This window comes from Leucoraja erinacea, chromosome 2 (assembly GCF_028641065.1).
Source record: "Leucoraja erinacea ecotype New England chromosome 2, Leri_hhj_1, whole genome shotgun sequence".
NCBI classification, from domain to species: Eukaryota; Metazoa; Chordata; class Chondrichthyes; order Rajiformes; family Rajidae; genus Leucoraja; species Leucoraja erinaceus.
The window spans coordinates 40,681,919-40,703,831 of NC_073378.1; the positions used below are offsets into that span (position 1 = coordinate 40,681,919).

Consider the following 21,913-nt stretch of genomic DNA (forward strand, 5'->3'; position numbering starts at 1 on the left):
GTCATGATATATGGACACACTGATCTGTTTTGTAGTAAATGTCTACTATGTTCTGTGTGCTGAAGTAGAGCAAGAATGTCATTGTCCTATCAGGGACACATGACAATAAACTCATTTGAACTTGAACTTATAGCACAACTAGATTTTAATTGCAGAATGTTGGACAATGGTTAATAACACATAGGAAACACTGAAGTCCAAAATGGATTCAGTGGCTGGTACATTGCCACCTCAATACCATTTCACTGCTGAACAGAAATATGGGGGGCATAATTAAGAAGTTGATACTTAAAAGTGGCAGAATGGCAAACAGAGTAGGAGAATGCTATGGAGTGCAGGAAGGTATCAATGGAGGAAGTGGGGTAGCTGGGAAGGAAGAGGAGGCAGCTGAGGGAATTGGACCAAGTTTAGTTTAGTTTATTTTAGTTTAGAGATATAGCGTGGAAACAGGTCCTTTGGCCCGCCTCGTCCACACCGAACAGCGATCCACACGCATTAACACTGCCCTACACACACTAGGGACAATTGTACATTTATACCAGCCAATTAACCTACAAACCTGTATGTTTCTGGAGTGTGGGAAGAAACTGAAGATATCAGAGAAGACCACGCTGGTCACAGGAAGAACGTACAAACTCCGTACAGACAAGTATCCGTAGCCAGGATCGAACCCGGGTCTCCAGTGTGTAAGTCAGTAGCTCTACCGCTAAGCCAATGTGCCGCCCCTGAAACAATGTGGTTCAACATTGTTGAATGCAGTATGGGATTCAGTTCAACTTCCAAATCAGGCCAGGAAAGGTGAAGCAGAGGCTGAATTGTAGTGTCATTTCCTGAAATCCCTTTTACTATCCTTTCGCTCCTTGTGGTAATTTACACCTTTCCTCTCTCACATTCCCATCTATTAATTTGTAAGAGTAACTGTGTAGTATTCTTGTGGCACAGTTTGTGCAAGAACTAAATGTTCCATCCTCCTTATCTATATTACTAAAAGTCTGATCTTGACCACTTCCTCTTGTTCTGTATATTGATTTTAGAAAAACGTTGCCACTCACGGCCATCTTACTCAGTCCCCCGCTGCGCAGGACAAGAGGATTTTTCCCATTGATGAAAAATAAAGGAGTTATTAGTGTTTAAAAAATGTTGAGATTCTTTCTCTTGAAGGTCAGGCCCCTTCCAGAGGGATTATAAAACCCGGAAGTGTTGAGTGCCTCAGTCAGTCTCTGCAAGATGGGGGAAGCGAGAGGGTCACATCTCAGTCTGAGCTGTGAATAACACTGAACACATGTCTATTAAACTGTGAGTGGTTTTATTGACCTGTCAGTGCCCTTAATGTGGTTTGAAAATATAGTTTGGAAATGCTAAAGCTGTGTTGCCTTTGGTTTGGAAATGCTACAGCTGTGTTGCCTAATTAAAGTTGACTTGCCTAATTAAAGTTGCCTTGCCTTCTATATAATTACAAATCTAATCTTGACCGCTTCCAGTTTGCACTTTATATTGATTTTAGAAACAACGCTACCACGTACGGCTGTGATTTTTGGCCAACTTACTCAGAGTCCCCCTCCGCTCATCAGGTGCCGAGAATTTTTCCCATCAATTAAAAATAAAAGAGTTATTAGTGTTTAAAAAATGTTGAGATTCTCTCTCCTGTCAATCACGCCCCTTCTGGTGGGAGGGGGGGAGGGACTATAAAACCCAGAAGTGTGGCCGTGGCTCAGTCTCTGTGTTAGGTTGTGTGTGTCAGTGAAGCGGCAACAACATCCGGAGTGAGCGGAGACTTGGGGATGCCCGGGGAGCGTTTACCCTCCCCCCCCCCCCCCCCCACCTGTCTTTCTCCCCACCCTGTGTACAATCATGCACTTTGTTAGAAGGAATAAAGACCTCGATTATTTTCTAAATAGGGAGAGGATTCAGAAATCGGAGATGTAAAATGACTTGGAAGTGCTGGTGCAGGATTTCCCAAAGGTCCATTTGCAGATTAGGTCAGTTGCACGGAAGGCATATGTAGCATTAGCATTCATTTTGTGAGGATTATAATATAAAAGCAAATGATCTAATGCTGAGGCATTATAAGCCACTGGTTAGACTACATTTGGAATATTGTGAGCAGTTTTCGGCCCCATATCTGAGGAAGGATGTGCTGACATTGGAGAGGGTCCAGAGGAGGTTTACAAGAATGACCCCAGTGACAATTGGTTGATGTTTTAGAGGCGTTTAATAGCTCTGGGTCTGTACACACTGGAGTTGAGAAGGATGAGGAGGGGTCTCATTAGAAATTACTGGATAATGAAAGGCCTAGATAGAATGGACGTGCAGCTGATGTTTCCATTAGTGGAAGAGTCTAGGATCAGAAGGCACAAACTCAGAATAAAAGGATATACCTTTAGAATGGAGATGAGGAAACATTTCTTTACCCAGAGGAAGGCTAATCTGTGGAATTAATTGCCACAGATGGCAGTGGAGGCCAAGATAGTGGGTATTTAAAGAACCCAGGTTGTTAGGTGTTTGATTAGTAAGGTTGCGGGGAAAGGGTAGGAGAGTGAGGTTGAGAGGGAAAATTGATCAGCCATATTGAAAGGAAGAACAGGCTTGATGGGCCAAATTGTCTAATTCTGCTCCTGTCTTGTGGTCTTATGGTCCCAGGCAATGCCATGCTGACTAATTAGCCCATTTTCTTTCAAATGAGATGAAACCTATCCCAAATAATCTTCTCCAATAGCTTCCCTACCACTGATGTGAGGCTCGCCAGCCTGTCATTTTCTGAATAATTCTTATTTCCCTTTTTAAACAAAAGAATAATATTTGCTATCTCCAATCTACATGCGGTTAGAGAGGATATGCAGATCTTCGTCAATGCCCCTACACTCTTGCCTCTCTCTATAACCTTGGATATATCCATGCTGTTTAAGAGGCACATCACCCATCTCAAACTGCCCCAGCATTTTTGTATATTCTACATTGAACTCACTGTCAACCATGTAATTTTCTTTGGTGAATACATATGTAAAACATTCATTTTGTACCTCATCTATATCCCCTGACTCCAAGCATAAATCACTTGCTTGTGTTCTTTCCTGCTTGTTTTATATTCCTTGAAGGTCCTGTTTGTTTTAATCTTCCTCTACCTTATATGTGCTTCTTTTTTTCTTTTTGACCAAACTTACAATTTCTCTGATCATCCAAGGTTCCCTTACCGTCTACTCCTCACTCACTGAAACGTACTGTTAACAAAACATTAACAGGCCTTCAAGCAATTTAATTACTCAATAATCATGTCCATTATTAAACCTTCACTCATAGAAAGATTTTTACATTTCCTACTTGCTCCTCAAGTTAATCTGCACATTGCTTATTCTGTGCACTGCAAAACAGTCCTGTGTAGAAAACTATTCAGTAGTCAGCTGTACAACTGACAACATTGTAAAAAAAATCCAGGATTGTACTTAAACACTCTAGTAAATTACCACTGGACTCAGTTTAATTTATCACCAAATAGTTAATAATGAACTTTAACTGACTCTAAATTAAAGGAGGTGAATGCACCTATTTTCTTTTGGCACACAGTATTTAGTACGAATGCACCAATTGTACTAGCGATAATGTACAAGTTAAAAAAAAACTTGTTTAAAAATAATTAAACCCATCTGTACTTCTCAATTCTGCATCACGGGTTAGTGGATGAAGATGGGAAATGGATAAATTTACCAAGGTCGTGCTTACTCTCCATTACTCTTTGATGCATTTGCATCTCTGCTCATATGCATCATTTGAAATTGTACAATTTATTTTTAATACCTCACCTCATTAGTTCTATGAATATGTAAAACTTCACATGTGTCATGTGCTTGCCTGTTTTAGTTACAGAGATAGGTTGAATAAGTTAGGTCTTTTTATTCTCTGGAGCGCAGAAGGTTAAGGGGGGACTTGATAGAGGTCTTTAAAATGATGAGAGGGATAGACAGAGTTGATGTGGACAAGCTTTTCCCTTTGAGAATAGGGAGGATTCAAACAAGAGGACATGACTTCACAATTAAGGGACAGAAGTTTAGGGGTAATATGAGGGGGAACTTCTTTACTTAGAGAGTGGTAGCGGTGTGGAATGAGCTTCCAGTGGAAGTGGTGGAGGCAAGTTCATTGGTATCATTTAAAAATAAATTGGATAGGCATATGGATGAGAAGGGAATGGAGGGTTATGGTATGAGTGCAGGCAGGTGGGACTAAGGGGAAAAAAAATTGTTCGGCACGGACTTGTAGGGCCGAGATGGCCTGTTTCCGTGCTGTAATTGTTATATGGTTATATGGTTATATGATCCACGTGCATTTGCCTGAAACTGACCACAAGAATCTTAGAGAGGGTTGTTAGCATTTTTTTTTAATTTTTCACATTTTAAAAAATGGGGTTTTACAAACTGCACTCTTTACAGAAGAAGAATCTATTTTACAAAATCCTGGAATAAGCCACTGAACTCAATAGGACATTTAAAAGTCTTTCCCTGTTTTCCCTGCATACACATCCTGTTTTATTTTGATCACATGTTGGACTATTGAAAGCAGATAATGAGAAAATATAACCTTGCCCCCTGATCTTTATTAAAGCTTCTCCACATGTCCCTGCGTGGCACCATTCTGTGAAATAATACAACTGAGCACGGGAGCTTAGTTAAAGGAAGATGTGTCAAATGTCACAAAAGCAAATTAAATGCAATGTTTAATGGAAAGGGGACTTACCTCGTTCACTCCTCCACCTTTCGACTGTGTACAAATTCCACCAACATATGCTGCTCCACTCTGGCTACTTTCAAATGTTGTTCCCCTAAAAGTAATGGTAAATGTATATTAAAGTATCAGACGAGTTGAGATTTGTCATTATAGAAGCCATGACCTACCTATGTGTAATTCCATATATTCATTCAGTATCACTATAGTGACTAGAGAGAGATGCTGAGAGCTCATTTGTAATTGCATTGCAACAATTTCTTTTGAACCCAGACCAAATTTAGGAATCTATTTTTCCATCATTATTCACCTTTTGTAAACTTTACTTATAGAACTGTTGCCTGCATACACATTTATCTGTACCATTTTAATATATTTGTCGAGTTGTTTACATTATAAATATCAATAATCAAACATTTTTATTTATATTCACAGCGTATGCAATTAATTGAAAACACGCAGCAAGTGTCTGCACCGCCTGTTACACTCGGAGGTGTGATTGGGACGGGTATTTTCAATGTCTCATGTCTTAACAAAAAAACATGGTGTACAACTAGAGAGCTAAACCTCTATAGGGATTCTCCCAATCATCCACAGTGGAGGAATGATGTCAGCTCTGGAGAAACAACATGAATAAGCATTTTGTTCTTGAATCCAAATATTCTCTGAATCTATTACGTAAAGTATTACCAAAGAGGAGAAAAGTAACAATGCAAGCCTTGCAATTAATGTACACATTTTACAATGATTCAAATATTTCCTGGGGAATTGTTTTAGTTGCATTCCCTCTGATAGGATAAGTTTTGATGCAAGACCGTTTGAAATGTTTGAATCCATTTGCACATGTGTATCCATATTCTGGCCACTAGGTGATAGTGTGGGACAGCAGAGAACACTGCAACAAAGATTGGGATGGGTATAAATTCCCATAGATTACTCTCCAAGTAATCCCAATGAAATCCCAATGAAAGGACTAGTTAAAATTCACCTGAATATTTTAACTACACAAATATCTACACTTTTTCTTTTTAGTTTTCAGGTACATTTTTCATCCAAGTGTAATTTTGTCCATCCTCTCATATTTGCATACAAACTCAAGAAAATTATTTGTAAAATATATTTATATATTTTTTCTTTTTGTTTAAAATTCAAAAATGTATTTTAATATTTTAATGTTTTGTGGACACAGTTTCATAACTCTGACATTATTGGCGGTCCCCTGCCTCCTCCACACATTACAGATGAAATCTTCTCCTAGTGTGTGTGGAATGGATGAGGAAGTGGGATAACAGCTAGTGTGATCGATGGACGGAGTGGATCTGGTGGGCTGAAGGGCCTGTTTCCATGCTGTGTCTCAAAACTAAACTGAAGTACAAATCTTCAAAGGGATCCAACGCTTAATATGATATTCTGCGTAGATTACAGTTTGATGATATCACAGTTTCACGCTGAAGTAATGCAGTGCAGTTCGCATACCGTCCGAACAGATCCACGGACGATGCGGTCTCCCAGGCCTTGCACACCGCTCTCTCCCATCTGGACAGCCAGAAGGGGGGCTACGTGAGGATGCTGTGTTCATAGACTACAGTTCAGCCTTCAACACAATAGTCCCCACCAGACTGGCCGGGAAGCTAATGGAATTGGGGCTCAACACCTCCCTGTGTGCCTGGGTCCTGGACTTTCTCACCGCCAGGCCCCAGGTAGTCAAGATGGGAGGGAATACATCAAAGTCCCTCACCCTGAGCACAGGATCGCCCCAGGGTTGTGTCCTCAGCCCCCTATTGTACTCCCTGTACACACATGACTGTGTGGCTAGGTTCAGCTCCAACTCAATAATTAAGTTTGCTGATGACACTGTGGTGGTGGGCCTGATCTCAGACAACGATGAGAAGGCCTACCGGGAGGAGGTGGCTGGTCTAGCACTCTGGTGCCAGGATAACAGCCTCCTCTAGAACATCAAAAAAACGAAGGAGCTGATCATGGACTTTAGGAGGGCACATCATCTGAGGACGTACACTCCATTGAGGATAAATGGGGATCCTGTGGATAGGGTGAACTGTTTTAAATATCTGGGAGTCCACATCTCCAAGGATATGACTTGGGCATCACACGCCTCAGCACTCGTGAGTAAGGCAAGGCAGCGCCTTTACCACCTCAGGCAATTGACGACATTCAGAGTGTCTCCGAGGATCCTCCAGTGCTTCTACGCAGCGGCGGTGGAAAGCATCTTGTCCGGGAACATTACCATCTGGTTTGGGAATTTCTCTGCCATGGACAAGAAGGCTCTGCAGAGAGTAGTGCATTCGGCCGAACACACTATGGGAACTTCACTTGCCCTCCTGCAGGAACTATACATCAGGAGGTGCAACTCCAGAGCCAACAATATCATGAGAGACCCCTTCCACCCCTGCAACGGACTGTTCCAGCTGCTACGGTCAGGCAAACGCCTCCGTTGTCAAGCGGTGAGAACGGAGAGGTTGAGAAGGAGTTTCTTCCCAGAGGCAATTCGGACTGTAAACGCCTATCTCACCAGGGACTAACTCTACTGAACGTTTTTCCTTCCATTATTTATTATGTAAAAGAATATGTGTGTTATGATTGTGTTTATAGTTTGTTTGGTTGTTTGTCTTTTGCACAAAAGTCCGCGAGCATTGCCACTTTCAATTCACTGCACATCTCGTATGTGTATGCGACAAATAAACTTGACTTGACTTGGAATACGTGCCTAGGTATGTCAAATATCTTGGACAGCCACCCAAACATTCACGATGTCTTTTTTCTATTGGATACTGATGTTTGTGCCATGTACTACTTTAATTTTTAATTATTATCACATCATCAGCACTCAATTTTATCAGCATAGCCATTGTTGGGATCATAAGCAAAACCATTGTTGGCTCAGTTGAATTACAACATGACATAAGTATCAATAGAACCAATATTACACTTGGTTTGTGATTCTACCAGGAAACAAACAGGGTCACAAGTGAAAAAAATAGCAAAATTCAATGACTTTCATGTGACAATTGTGGTCAGCTACAAAAAGGCCCAAAATGTGTAAAACAATGCGTTTGGTGGTGAAATAAACAGTTCATTAGCACACTAAATAGAGGGTGAAACTCTGTGAGGCAGTTGTTGAACACATTATTCATCAATAATCAAGGATCAGGTGTCCATGTTTAAAGTCCTGATTTTGCTAATGCCTATCGATGACATATATGAAACCAACAGGATCTTTCATCTCTGCTGCTTACACCTAAAAAAGGCAGCTGTAGGGATATAAGTAACTAGACTGCACCAGATAACTGATTCAATACTGCAAAGAAAAAATATATTTTGTAAGAATATATTATAAGAATTACCATCATAATTATGCAATGGACAGGATAGAGGATCTAGGAATTATAGATAAGTCACCACATTCCAAATCTACAGTATTTAATAAAACAAATTCAGGGATATATTGTCAGAAGCCTATGTAACTATGATATGCAACTGTGCCTGCGCAACTAAACTTTAGCACAAACTCCCTACAACCAGGCCATGCCCCCACACCCACTGTTTGTTAGGCTGTAAATGCACTCTTCAGAAATGCAGAATCATGCTGTGCTTGTGCTTAGCATCAGGTTAGTATAGGGTCTCATCCTCAGCTCTATCCACAGCTGCCTTCTCTGTAACAAATATGGAGAATGTTGGCAGTGCTCAGCAGGTCACGCAGCACTGGCAGGGATAGAAGCATAAGGACTTATTATGGATCCTCGACCTGGAACTCTAGTGCCTTCTTTGATGCTCTTCCACCACTGTGTAACTGAACAGTAGCCATCGGCATGTACAATCTGTTTGCCCATCAGCCCTGCCTTCATACACTCTCACATGTAGCCCGGAAGTGGCGGTGCTGGTGAACGGCTGCGGCTCGCCTGCAGTCCGTTTGTTTTTACTTTTTTGTGTTGTTTTTTTTCATTTTGTTTAGCTAAGTTTTTGGTTTTAGGTTGTGTTTATGTGTGTGGGGGGTGGGGTGAAACAGGGCTTGCTGTCTCTCCCTTCGGGGGAATGCGACTTTTTTTGTCGTATCCCCCTTCTCTGCCTCCGTCTGCGCTGAGGCCTAATGGCGGAGCTGGCGACCTCGGGACTCGCCGTGGGCTCTCTCCCGTGAGGGCGGCCCAGCTCAGGGCTGGAACGACGCTCCCGAGAGGGGCTGTGACCCTCCGGTGAGGGCGGCCTGGCGCGGGCCTGAGACGATCCCGTCGGGACGGCCCAGCTCGAGGGTAACGGCGCTCCCATCGGGGCGGCCCGGCTCGGGGCTGTGACCCTCCGGTGAGGGCGACCCGGCTCGGGGCTGGAACGGTGCTCCGGTGGCTGAGACGGCGTTCTGGCGGCGGCGGCCTGAGTCCGGGGTTCGGCCGTGGGCCAGTGGACGACGTCATCAACAGCTGCGTCCATTGGACTGGAGGGCGGCAGCTTCGACCACCCCGGGCCGCGGTGTTTGAACCGGCCCGTTCGCGGAGCTCGGTGAGCCGTGGGACTGATTTACCATCGCCTGGTGGGGTATCGCCTCAGCGCAGAGGGAGAAGAGGAGGGAAGAGACAGCAGCCCTAAGATTTTTGCCTCCATCACAGTGAGGAGGTGCTTGGTGGACTCACTGTGGTGGATGTTAATTTGTGTTTACTGTCTGTTCTGGTGTTTATTATTGTATGTATGGCTGCAGGTAACGACATTTCATTCAGACCGTAAGGTCTGAATGACAAATAAAGGATCTATCTATCTATCTATCTATCTACCACCCCCATTATATATTGTTTGATCGCAGTTTCAAATCTTTCCCTTGCTATTGTTCTACATCTCCCTTAGCAACTTATGTGCGAGAATCGCTGGTTGGTGCGGACTCGGTGAGCTGAAGGGACTGTTTCCGCACTGTATCTCTTAAACTAAAACTTCCACAGCTACATTTCCATTCCACATGCTCCGATTCCCCCAACTACAGTAATCCATGCATCCTAGTACATCCCACAGTAATCCCACTGTCTAGAAGTTTTGTCTCAAAAGTTTTGTCTCAATCCATTTTCATAAACCGACCTGAAACCCACTTTTTCCAACTTTCAGCCTCAACACTTCTCCATTATTTGTATGTAAAGCATTTTGGAGCTCTGTTAAATTGAATGAGCTATTCATGTCGTTTGTGCAAGTCGTCAAGTCTATCCAAAGTACTTTAATTTCCAAGTTCAATGTTGCTCTTTCGCTGCCTGAGATACCCTAGTAAGATTAGAATATTATTTTCAGCAATGTACCAGACATTTACATGCAGCTAAGGCAAAACACCAATCAGTTACTTCAATGAGCCTAACAATGTTAAAGGCACAAGATCTTCCAGATTAGTAGGGATGATAATAATAATAATAATAAATTTAATTTTTATAGCGCTTTTCTAAGACTCAAAGTCGCTTTACAATAGTAACAGACAATAGCAAACGGAGAAGCAGCGAACAAACAGCGCCAGCGTCCCCTCCGTACAGCACATAAAGAAAGAATACAGACAAAACAATAATAAAGACATTTAAACATAAAAACATCCCCCCACAATGGTTTCCATTATGAGGGAAGGCACAAAGTCCAGTCCCCATCCCCAGTTCACCCATAGTCGGGCCCATTGAGGCCTCCACAGTTGCCTCCATGGAGGCCCGATATTCCAGGCCGTTCTTGCCGGGTGATGGTGCTTTGGCGTCGGGAGAATCCTCACAGCAGCATGGGAACCCTGGAACGGCCGCTTCCCTTACTGGAGACCGCGGCTTACGAAGCCATCAAGGCCGTGCTGGATGGAGCTCCACAACTGGCGATCTCGTCGAGAGATCCCAGGCTCCCGATGTAAAGTCAGCGCCGCCGCCCGCAGCTGGCCGCTCCTCAGACCCGCAGCTCCGCGATGTTTTTTATCGCCGGTCCCGGCATATCGGAGTTCCAGCGCGGCGACCCGGGCAAGGCATCGCCCGCTCCGCGATAGCGCTCCAGCGCTGTGCCGCCGCCGAAGCCGTGGTACTGGGTGGTCCCCGACAGGAAACGCCGCTCCAGGCCTGCTGGTAGGCCGCGAGGACGGGTCGAAACTGCAGCCCGGAGAAAAGCTGCCTCTCCGACCAGGTAGGGACCCTGAAGGACAGTTTCCCCCTCCCCCCCCCCACATAAAAAAGTTTAGACCTCCAAACAAAACACTTTAACTAACTAAAAATAAATAAAAAAGATGAAGAGACAGACAGCTGCTGGCTGGGCAGCCGTGCACAGGACAGTGCACCCAACCGAGGTACTTTCTCAGAGATCCCTTGCTGCCGATAAGATCACCATTTACAGATGCAAGGGAAAATAGCAAAAAGATGGTCAGCACCTAGGTTAATGCACAGAATAAGTCATGAGACTAAAATAAAATAATTAGCAATTGCTGTGGTAAAACAGATTCCAATCAAATTATAATTTCTGAATTAGCATTTAACTTTGGCTTTATGATTGTTACTGTTACTGCCTAGAATAAGAGCCCTTAAAAACAAAATAAGAGTTTTAATTTCAATACTGCTCCATAATCTAAGAAATGATTCATTTGAACGACTTACGAAAATAGATGAATGGCATCACTCTTTACTTTCACCAAATCTCTCCTGTACTTCATGAACTCTCGCAGAGTTACTTGAGGGTTTACGTCTATGGAGAACTTGTTGTCGATTGACCAAGTTTCCATAGCAACCAGTACAATTCTGGTGTTAAGCTGTTTCTTGAATATCTAATATAAAGAATGAAATATAAATTAAAACAGCACCTATTTTTATTCATGATCTTCAGTCATATATGGTGCATTCCCATTCAACAATATAGTGCAGGTTCAATAAAATTCCATGAAAACAATACAAAATAAATAACAACATTTAAAAGACATTTGAGCAGGTGGATAGATAGGAAAAGTTTAAAGGGATATGGGCCAAACATGGGCAGGTGGGACTAACGTAGATGGGGCACCTTGGTCAGCATGAACTCATTGGGCCGAATGACGTGTTTCCATGCTGTATGTCTCAATGATTCTAAAATACAATTGCCACATACATAGTTTGGTTTAGTTTAGAGATACAATGCGGAAACAGGCCCTACAGCCCACGCCGACCAACAATCCCCGCACACTGATGCTATCCTACACATATTTTGGACAATTTACAATTATACCAAACCAATTAACCTACAAACCTGTACATCTGGAGTGTGTGAGGAAACCCAAGATCCTGGAGAAAACCCACGCAGGTCATGGGGACAACATACAAACTCTGTATAGACAAGCACCCGTGGTCAGGATCGAACCTTGGTCTTTGACGCTGTAAGGCAGCAATTCTACCGCTGTGCCACCGTGCCGCAGGTTTGAGTTCAGCATAAAAACAGAAACAGGGAAGAGCGGGTTCTCTCTGTATCGCTCACTGTCACTTCATCAGAAATTAATTGAAAATAGGTGAGAAATGATAACGTGGAACTGAGTCTTCCTGAATTTGTTTACAGCATCCAGTTGGCAAGTCGAACTTTCCTTGACAACTATTCGCAAATGACCTTTTAAAAATAACCCTGAGATTATGAAACGTTTGAAAACAATTGGTCAAATTCAGTTTGACCAGTCACTGCTCATTCTTGCCAAATGGACTAACATAGATGGGGCATCTTGGTCACTAACTCCAAGATTGCATGTACTTCTTCCAGGGCTATCTGTCAGCTAGGCCTGGTTTTATACTTCTCCTTGATGGCCTTTTGCGAAGCTGCAACTCTCCAAGGCCTTTCCAATTGTCCTGAAATATTTGGTCAGACATTTAAAAAGCATGACAATAGATTTTTTTTTAAATTTAAAACTGAAAGTAAAAAACCAAATGTACATACAGCCATGTAATGTCATGTAAATTAATTAAAAAACATTAACTAAAATACTTTTTTACAGGTATTTATCTGCACAGTTAAGGTCAGCAACCCTATTGAAGTGAATGGAATCACACTACTTAAATGCATGACCAGATGCAAAAAGCGCCTAGCCCCACAGCGTGATAGGTTTTGCTATATTCTGGCCTCAGTGGTGAGAGCGGCTGCAAAGCAGGAGGTCAGAGACCATGACATCTAACCTCCAGTGAGTCTCTGATTTATCCATTTCAACATGCAGGTGAGGGAGTCAAAGGCAAGCTGACATATGAAGAGCATCTCATAAGCAGTGCTGTGAAGAACATTAGGTAAAGGTGTGTACATTCTAGGACAATAAAATCAATTAAGCAATTTAAAACATGAATGAAAAAATGTTAAATCACTCAAAGATTAATTGAAGTAATTATATCAAACTCAAGTAGTTTAAAAAAATGGGATATTTAAATGCATAGGTTTGCTGTTAGTGTTCCAGGTCCACCCTGACACAAGTCCAGTAGTAGATTCCCCATGATACATTCTGGAGCATTCAGCAGTTTGCACCCCACTGTTGGGCTCCACATAGCACCCACGACCACAAGCCCAGCCAGCAAGTTGAGGATTTCAGCATTCACATGGAGCCTTGGAACCTCTGGGCAACACGGTTGCGCAGCGGTAGAGTTTCTGCCTTACAGCGCCAGAAACCTGGGTTCGATCCTGTGCTACGGATGCTTGTCCATACAGAGTTTGTACATTCTCCCCGTGACCTGCCTAGGTTTTCTCCGAGAACTTTGGTTTCCTCCCACACTCCAAAGCCACACAGCCTACCTGAACTCCCGGTGGCTCAGCACTTCAACTCCCCCTCCCATTCCCAATCCGACCTCTCTATCCTGGGTCTCCTCCATTGCCAGAGTGAGCAACACCGGAAATTGGAGGAACAGCACCTCATATTCCTCCTGGGCAGCTTGCATCCTGATGGCATGAATGTTGAATTCTCCCAATTTTGCTAGCCCTTGGTGTCTCCTCCCCTTCCTTAACCCTCGAGCTGTCTCCTCCCATCCCCCCGCCCTCGGGCTCCTCCTCCTCCCCTTTTTCCTTCCTTCTCCCCTCCCACCCCCCATCAGTCTGAAGAAGAGTTTCGGCCCGAAACGTCGCCCATTTTCTTCGCTCCATAGATGCTGCTGCACCCGCTGAGTTTCTCCAGCAATTTTGTGTACCTTCGATCTTCGAGCATCTGCAGTTCCTTCTTGAACACAGGTTTGTAGGTTAATTGGCTTGGTATAAATGTAAACATTGTGTAGGATAGTGTTAATTTGCAGAGATTGCTGGTCAGTGTGAACTCGTTGGGCTGAAGGGCCTGTTTCGTTGCTGTATCTCTCTAACTAAACTAAACTCAACTCTGACATTTATGGGAGTGGGTTAATGCTGGCAGTTTGACAGGAGACTGCCTGCATGTTCCAGCTCCTTTTATATTGGATACTGCACACAGTCTGGATGCAATAGGCTGCATCTATGTTCCAATACAAGGTCATTAACCTGAAACATTGCCTGACCATGTATTTCCAGCATTCTGTTTTTATTTCAGTTTTAATTGTTATGTAACTACTAAATAATCATCATTATAATTGGAATAAAATAAAGAATACTTTTTAAGACACTAGAAACTTTGAGGAGGATTTTGCAGTGATTGTTTCATTAATCCTCACGTGTAAAAATCGAGCTGCTGGAGGAACTCGGAGAGTCAGGCAACATCTGTGAAGTCAGATGGATGGTCAACATTTATGTTTGAGACCGTGCATCCAACTAAAGAGATTTCACTGTCCAAATTATTGGCTCATGTTCTACTGCCAATAATAAGTACAATAGATTTTGTATTTATTGGAAGTATCAAAAAAGTATAAAACATGTATGCATTCTCTCAATTCAATTGTTTACTATTTTCTGTTAATATGAATATCAACAAACTATGCCCGTCTCATTTTAGCTCAATTGAACTCTATAAATTAGAGGATGACTAACCATAAATAATCTTGATTTAATGGGAGTGAACTTTAAACGTGTCTATCTTTTTTCACTCGCTTCAAATTGAGAAATGAACACTATGCAGCAGCAAAGAGAATTAGACACTGTTTGTTTTACATTCTAGTTAAAACTGAGGCAAATAGCCTTTGATAATACTATCTTCAAGTTCGTGCTTTATTCAGAGATAACATGATCTAGACTCACCATATCTGCTAAGTTCACAATTGATTTTGCAAAGTTGTTTGTGAGTCCCACAGATAAACGGTGTTTTTTAAACTATAACAAGAGGGGAAAAAAAGCTGTAAACTTGTGCAATCCAAACATTTCAGGCACTTAAATACCATTACAAAACTCAACTGAGACTGGATGAATCAGCCTTCGAGATTCAGGTAAGAAGTATTTCTGCACATTTTACATTGAATCAATATCCATGAAAGGAATGAAATGGGAAAAATAATATTTATTACATAAGTGGAAACTGCAGCAATGCAAGGGTTAAGATAGCATGCAGCTAACTGTAGCTGCACAGCAGAGCAACAATCTTGCAAATTTGTCTACCAAACTGCACAGAACAATGACCCTGGGAGCATCTCTGTTCTAAGAGTAAGGAATAACTGCCCCCTTCAATCAGAATGAATTAAAAAATAAAAATAGTACAGTAAACCAACGTTATAATGGACCATGGGGACAGGGAAAGGTGTCCCTTATTGACGATTGTCTGCTATAATCAAGAAAGAGATTATCATTGTATAAGTAGAAGAAACAACCAACTGCAGTTGCTGGTTAATACACAAAAGCACATAAAGTGCTCGAGTAACTCAGCCGGTCTGGCAGCAACTCTGAAGAACATGGTTAGGTGACCTTTCAGGTCGAGACCCTTCTTCAGACTATTGGACCGGAATCCAGGTGAGTTGATGGCCCCGGCCTGCTGGCAGTCAGGCCAGAGGCAAAGATCAGCGGAGGCAATGGTCGTGGCCCGTGGGTGGCTGGAGTGCAGGTAAGGGTCAGTGGTAGCGTTGATGGCGGCAGGAGCGGCCTGGAATCTACTAAGGAAGCAGTGTAGGCCGGCGGTGGCAGCAGTAGATTCAGCCCAGAAGTGGCCGGGGAGGGGGTGCAGGCCAGGGGTGACGTTTGCTTCCCAGCCTGGTAGCAGCTGGGGAGAAGGTGCGAGCCGGGGTGGCATCAGCAGCCGTCGGTAGGTCCGTCTGCTATAACCAAAATCCATTATAAAGAGGTCCATTAATACAAGGGTTCACTGTATGTAATTTGTATGTAATACATATAAGAATGTATCGGGTTTGGTTATTAGAATGTAGATTCTATTGATTATTAGGATCGGAAGTGGCGGCGCTGGTGAACGGCTGCGGCTCGCCTGCAGTCCGTTTGTCTTTACTTTTTTGTGTTGTTTTTTTTCGTTTTGTCTAGTTAAGTTTTTGTTTTTTAGGTTGTGTTTGTGTGTGTGGGGTTGAAACGGGGCTTGCTGTCTCTCCCTTCGGGGGAATGCGACTTTTTTGTCTTCTCTGCCTCCGTCTGCGCTGAGGCCTAATGGCAGAGCTGGCGACCTCGAGACTCCAGAGGCAGCCAGTCAGGACTCACCCTGGGCTCGTTCTAGTGAGGGCGGCCCAGCTCGGGGCTGGAACGGCACTCCGGTGAGGGGCTGTGACGCTCCCGTGAGGGCAGCCTGGCGAGGGGCTGAGACTCTCCCGTGAGGGGCTGTGGCGCTCCCGTCGGAGCGGCCCAGCTCAAGGGTGGAACGGCACTCACGTGAGGGCGATCCGGCTCGGGGCTGGAATGGTGCTCCTGTGGCTGGGACGGCGTTCTGGCGGCTATGACCCGAGTCCTGGGTTCAGCCGCGGGCCAGCGGCTGCGTCCGCTGGACTGGAGGGCGGCAGCTTCGACCACCCCGGGCCGCGGTGTTTGTGCCGGCCCGTTTGCGGGGTTCGGTGAGCCGTGGGACTGTTTGTGCCATCGCCCGGTGGGGAATCGCCTCAGCGCAGAGGGAGAAGAGGAGGGAAGAGACTGCAGCCCTAAAATTTTTGCCTCCACCACAGTGGGGAGGTGCTTGGAGGATACACTGTGGTGGATGTTAATTTGTGTTTAGTGTTGTTTATTATTGTATGATTGTATGTATGACTGCAGGCACGAAATTTCGTTCAGACCGTAAGGTCTGAATGACAATAAAGGTATTCAATTCAATTCAATTAATACATCAGAATGTATCGAGATTGGTAATTTGATATGCTAATAAGGAATTAGAGAGTACACAAGATTCCAATTGGTTAATGTCTGTATAAAGGTTTTCATTTCCAAATAGAATTTTAGAATAGTACAGTAACTGGGACTGCTGCTCTTATTCTCCACGTAAATAAAGTGGTGTCTGGGAAACCAATGCAAGTTGTGAGAGTCCAATTGATTGGCGATGACAAGTCTCAGAATAATTACACACAGGAAATCAAGTTTTTACTATAAAAATAGATTAACCTCACAAAAACCTAGGCACTAACGGAAAATGTAAAAGAAGTTGACAAAATGGTACTCTCTTTCAAAGACCCATCATAAGTCTCCTGATTCTGTGAGATACTTTTGTGAACATTGCTCATTCAAGAATTTAGATTCTGTATGGGGTTAAAAACATCACTTTTCCTAAATTACTGTCAACACAGTGAACAAATCACATGAAATAGCTACAATTACCGTTGCATTTTCTAAATAAAGTTAAAGTATTAACTGCTTTACTGGCACTATTTGAAAATACATTGGTCTCTTGAATGAACTGTGATGACAATTGTGTGCATACAGCAGCTTTGGGGTTCACTTCATATTCAGTGCAATGAACTCTTCCATTCTTTTCCTCAGCTGCTCACTTATGTTCCAATTCTACCAACAAATAATAAAACACCAACTTGTTCTCAAGAATGCGGTCAATTTTCACCGGACAAGTTCCGACAATTCCCCATGTTGAGTGAAGACAGCGGAAGCCCTGGCAAGATTGAAAAGGACATCCTGACAATAACTACTTGTTTGGATTGTCCCAATGAGGCTGCGCTACGAGACCACCAAGCCAGCAACGAGACCACCAAGCCAGCAATTCAACACCTTAGGTATGCGCCATCATTCAAAACATTAGCGACTAATCATCCATTTCAGTACCTTGTCCTCATGTTCCTAAATCTCTTTAATATTAAGAAATCTATTAAGAAATATCTTCACCACCTCCTTAAATATATTTAATGACTTGGCATCATTTATGGAAGATAACTTTCACAGGTTACCATCTTGTAAGTGAAGACATTTCTCCTGATTTCAGTTCTAAATGGTATACCCATACTGCGAGAAAGTCCCCCTGGTTCTGGACTAACCCACCATCTATAACATCCTCCCTCCATCAAATTTGTCCTGCTATTATTTTATAGGATTATTTGACATTCCCCTTCATTTTTCTAAATTCTATGAATGTTCATTGGTTCAATGGTTCTTTATTTTCACATGTACCAAGGTACAGTGAAATTATTTTATTGTATACAGTTCAGTAAAAATATTGTCAATGTAAGCCTAATTGATCAATCTCTTCTCAAACATCAATCAGGAATCAGTCCAGTAAACCCTCAATGGACTCCCCCTATCCTTTCTCAGGTAACAGGTCAAGACCGCACAAAACTTCAGATGGTCTCGCCAAGGCCCTGTACAGCTGCAGCAAACAATGGGATTTTTGTTTGAAGAAAGTCATATTACTGCAATGTTTTATTCTGTAAATAATGTCAACGGATCATAGATCATATATTTGATATTGAATGTGGTCATTACCATAAAATGATCATTAACAACCATCAGCTCAATGTACTTCGTCTCATCATGAACATCCCGCCGAAATCGTTGCATCTGCAACAAGAAACAAAACTGGTTAAGAAGGAAACCATACATGACTGTTCAGCTAAATGCCAATCAAACTCAATTTACAAATTCACAGACGACACCTCTGTGGACATCAAATAATGACAAGATGGAGTACAGGAATGAGATTGAAAACCTCATAACCTGGTGCCAGAACAACAACCTCTCCCTCAATGTCAGCAAGACAAAGTAGATTATGATTGACTTTAGGAAGCAAAACTGTACACATACCCAGGTAGACATTGATGATGCCGAAGTAGAGATGGTCAAAAGCTTCAAGTTCTTTGGAGTAAATATCACCAGTAATTTATCCTATAGCAGCCACAACAAAGCTATGGCCAAGGAAGCACACAAATGCCTCTGGCTCTGGAAGTTTGACATGTCTCCCAACAACACTCACCAATATCCATAGATGCGCCATAGAAAGCATTTTATCAGGATGCATTGCAGCATGGTTAGGGAACACGAGAAATTGCAGAGAGGTGTGGACATAGCCAAGGCCATCACACCAACCAACCTCCCTTCCATAGACTACACAATCTACACTTCACACTGCCTCAGCAAGGGCACTAGTATAATCAAGGACCAGTCTCACCCCAGTCACTCAGAGGTACAGAGGTATTAAAATGCCTACCACCAGATTCAGGGACAGTTTCTTCCCAGCTGTTATCGGGCAACTGAAACGTTCTCTCATCAGGTGGAGTGCGGTCCTGACCTCCCATCTACCTCATTTCATTACAGATCTTTGAACTATCTTTCATCGGACTTTATCTTGCACTATATGATGTACCCTTTATCTTTTATTATCTGTGCACCGTGGAATCTATGGAGGGAATGGGTGGGAGCATTTCGGGTCAGGACCCTTCTTCAGGTTTAAGCATTATGGAGTTCATATATTTTATTTTTAAACCAATGGTCTGTTTGAACAGTAAAATATAAAGTGAACCAACATTCTGGTATAAATTCAAATCTATAATATATTCTCTGATTTACATTTTCATTAATTTGATATCCTAAAAAATATTGACAAACCTGTCTTTTCTTCCTCGAAAAACCAGAATTCCCAGCCAGACCAAAATCATTTCTTCCAACCTTTTCTGAAATATATATACAATATTGAATAAGATGAATAAACAGTATGGTTAATTACACAAGCAAATACCAGTGCCATCTGTTGACATGCTGGCACTTTGGAAGCAGGAAATGTTTATTTGGACCCAAACTTTGTTGGATTGTAAGTAGGAACACAAGGTGGTCTACATATTGTGCATTACACTTAGTTTAGTTTATTGTCACGTGTACCAAGGTACAGTGAAAAGCTTTTGTTGCGTGCTAACCAGTCAGCGGAAAGACAGTACATGGGGCAGATCTGTTGATCAAGGACTACCAGCTGCAAATTTTTGGACCACACAGTTTCTTCAAGTGATTCCAGCACATTGTTGCAATCCATGGAATGGGTGACGTTTCAGGTTGAGACACGAAGTCTGAAGAAAAGTCTCGACCCGAAAACTTCACTCATTCCTGACTGTCCCGCTGTCACCCCAGCTTTTTGTGTCTATCTTCGGTTTAAACCAGCATCTGCAGTTCCTTCCTACAGATTCAGATATAAACCTCATTAACATAACTAATCAGGCTATCACGTTCAACATAGCATTGATCTGATTTTAACATCATTAATCCCGAAGATGTTGGAGGAACAGCAGGAGAGGGATTAATGTGACCTTGCCTGTAATATCAACATTCTACTAATGAATTTTCAAAAGCAAAAATAGCTCAAATGCTTCCAGGCATGAGGGTTGACAATTCCATGGAGTAGCTGGTGGTCTCTTTCCAGCTGAGGAACTCAGAAGGAGACTTGACAATAGTTTAAAATCATGAAGGATCGGAGAAAGTAAATGGAAATTATTTCCAGTGACTGAGCGCTCAGAAAAGGACCAGAACTGCTTCTTGATTTTGCATATAATGGGTAGGATTTGGCAGATCTTGCTTGATAGGAGGGAGATAAAAATTTAGAAGCAGCTTTCAAAAAGTAATTGGATACATTTTCAAAGGCAAATTAAGTTATAGAGATAAGAGGAAACATAAAGACTGTTTTACTTCGGAGTCACGTGAGTGACTACGTGAAGACCCCGCCAGCACGCATGCGCGTCTTTACGTCTAATGCATGGCGCAGCGACCGGTTGGACAGGTGCGCTGCTCCTGCACCGGTAAGTTTAAAAGCCTACAGGTAAGTTTTAAACTTACTTAGGTTGTCCTTTGTTCCAGGGAACTCTTCTCACAGAGTTTCCTGTGGGATATTGCATACAGTGACCCGGTCGGACGGCGGGGTTGTTGACCGCTGGTTATGCCGGCAAGGTTCGCGGTAGAGGGCCGTCGGGTTACTACCCGACTCGCTGGCGGTACGGTCAGCGACCACGGCCTCGGCAGCTCATAGGAGGCAACGTTGCAGAGACAGAGAGGCTTGGGCTGCACGAGGCGGCCACAAGGTTTCCCTCCGTTATTACTGGACTTCTGCACCACCTGATATGGTCCATGGACAGGGCCATATCAGCGCAGGTCCTCGGGGGACTGCGGCATCAACTGTTTTCAGGGCTGCTTTTTAATCTCCCCTCAGTGGAGAGAAGTGCAACCCTGGAAGTGTGTCTAGAGTACATTCTACTTTAGATTCCAGTATACCTGGGGGGGGGTCATGTTACTTATGACTTCATCACCCTTATGTCTGCTATGGCAGTTGTTTGCCAAGGAACTGATTCTGTGGTCGGAGAAAGTTCCGGGCCAAGCTGGCCTTCAGGGTCATTTATTTAGTTGCCACTAGATCACGTCGTCACTATTATACCAAGAGAGGATTTATTTTCACTTACACCAACAAATCGTGTAGTAGAATTGAAAAATTGAAGTAGCCTTGTTGAGCTTAACTATCGTCACCTGTGCGAGCTATACATGGTGGCGTCATGGTAATTCCGCACATTAAGGGACTGTGGAAGATTCTTCCCCAAATTGCCGATATCAATTAAGTGATCAAATCTCTTGTTAACTGGGATGGGCGTCTTCATTCAGATAAACATCTTCAGCCATGACAAATAACTGGCAGGTTTGTGTCCAGCATTTCTCCCACTATGTCTGACGTACGGGGGCCAGAGGCGCTCCAGTCCTTCTCTGCGTTAGCATCGGGAAGGAGCAGGATTCGTAGTCACTAGCACGTGCAGCCTGTTTGGGGAATGAGGATACCAACAGAGCATCGATTTGCACAGCTAGTCCTGGCGGATGCTGAAGGAAGCAACCAGACAAACCCAACTCAGAGTGAGTGCCAAGGCTTGGGCATCTATGTCAGGCGAGATTGCGATTCGTCGCAGTCAAAGAACGCTCCATCTACAGGCATGTCAGGCAGCAGCTT

The 21,913-nt window shown here is 43.2% G+C and overlaps 1 protein-coding gene across 10 annotated transcripts in view; it reads right to left on the reverse strand.

Annotated features, from left to right (window-relative positions):
- adam22 (ADAM metallopeptidase domain 22) overlaps positions 1–21,913 on the reverse strand; it is a 252,306-nt gene that overhangs the window by 95,501 nt on the left and 134,892 nt on the right. For all 10 annotated transcript variants that reach the window (XM_055655426.1, XM_055655417.1, XM_055655409.1 and 7 more), the window contains 5 exons: positions 19,552–19,616; positions 18,433–18,507; positions 14,833–14,904; positions 11,304–11,470; positions 4,726–4,810 (listed from right to left, as the gene is read on the reverse strand). In XM_055655426.1, coding sequence (XP_055511401.1) covers positions 4,726–4,810; positions 11,304–11,470; positions 14,833–14,904; positions 18,433–18,507; positions 19,552–19,616 — 464 coding nt within the window. The remainder of the gene's footprint in view (positions 1–4,725; positions 4,811–11,303; positions 11,471–14,832; positions 14,905–18,432; positions 18,508–19,551; positions 19,617–21,913) is intronic.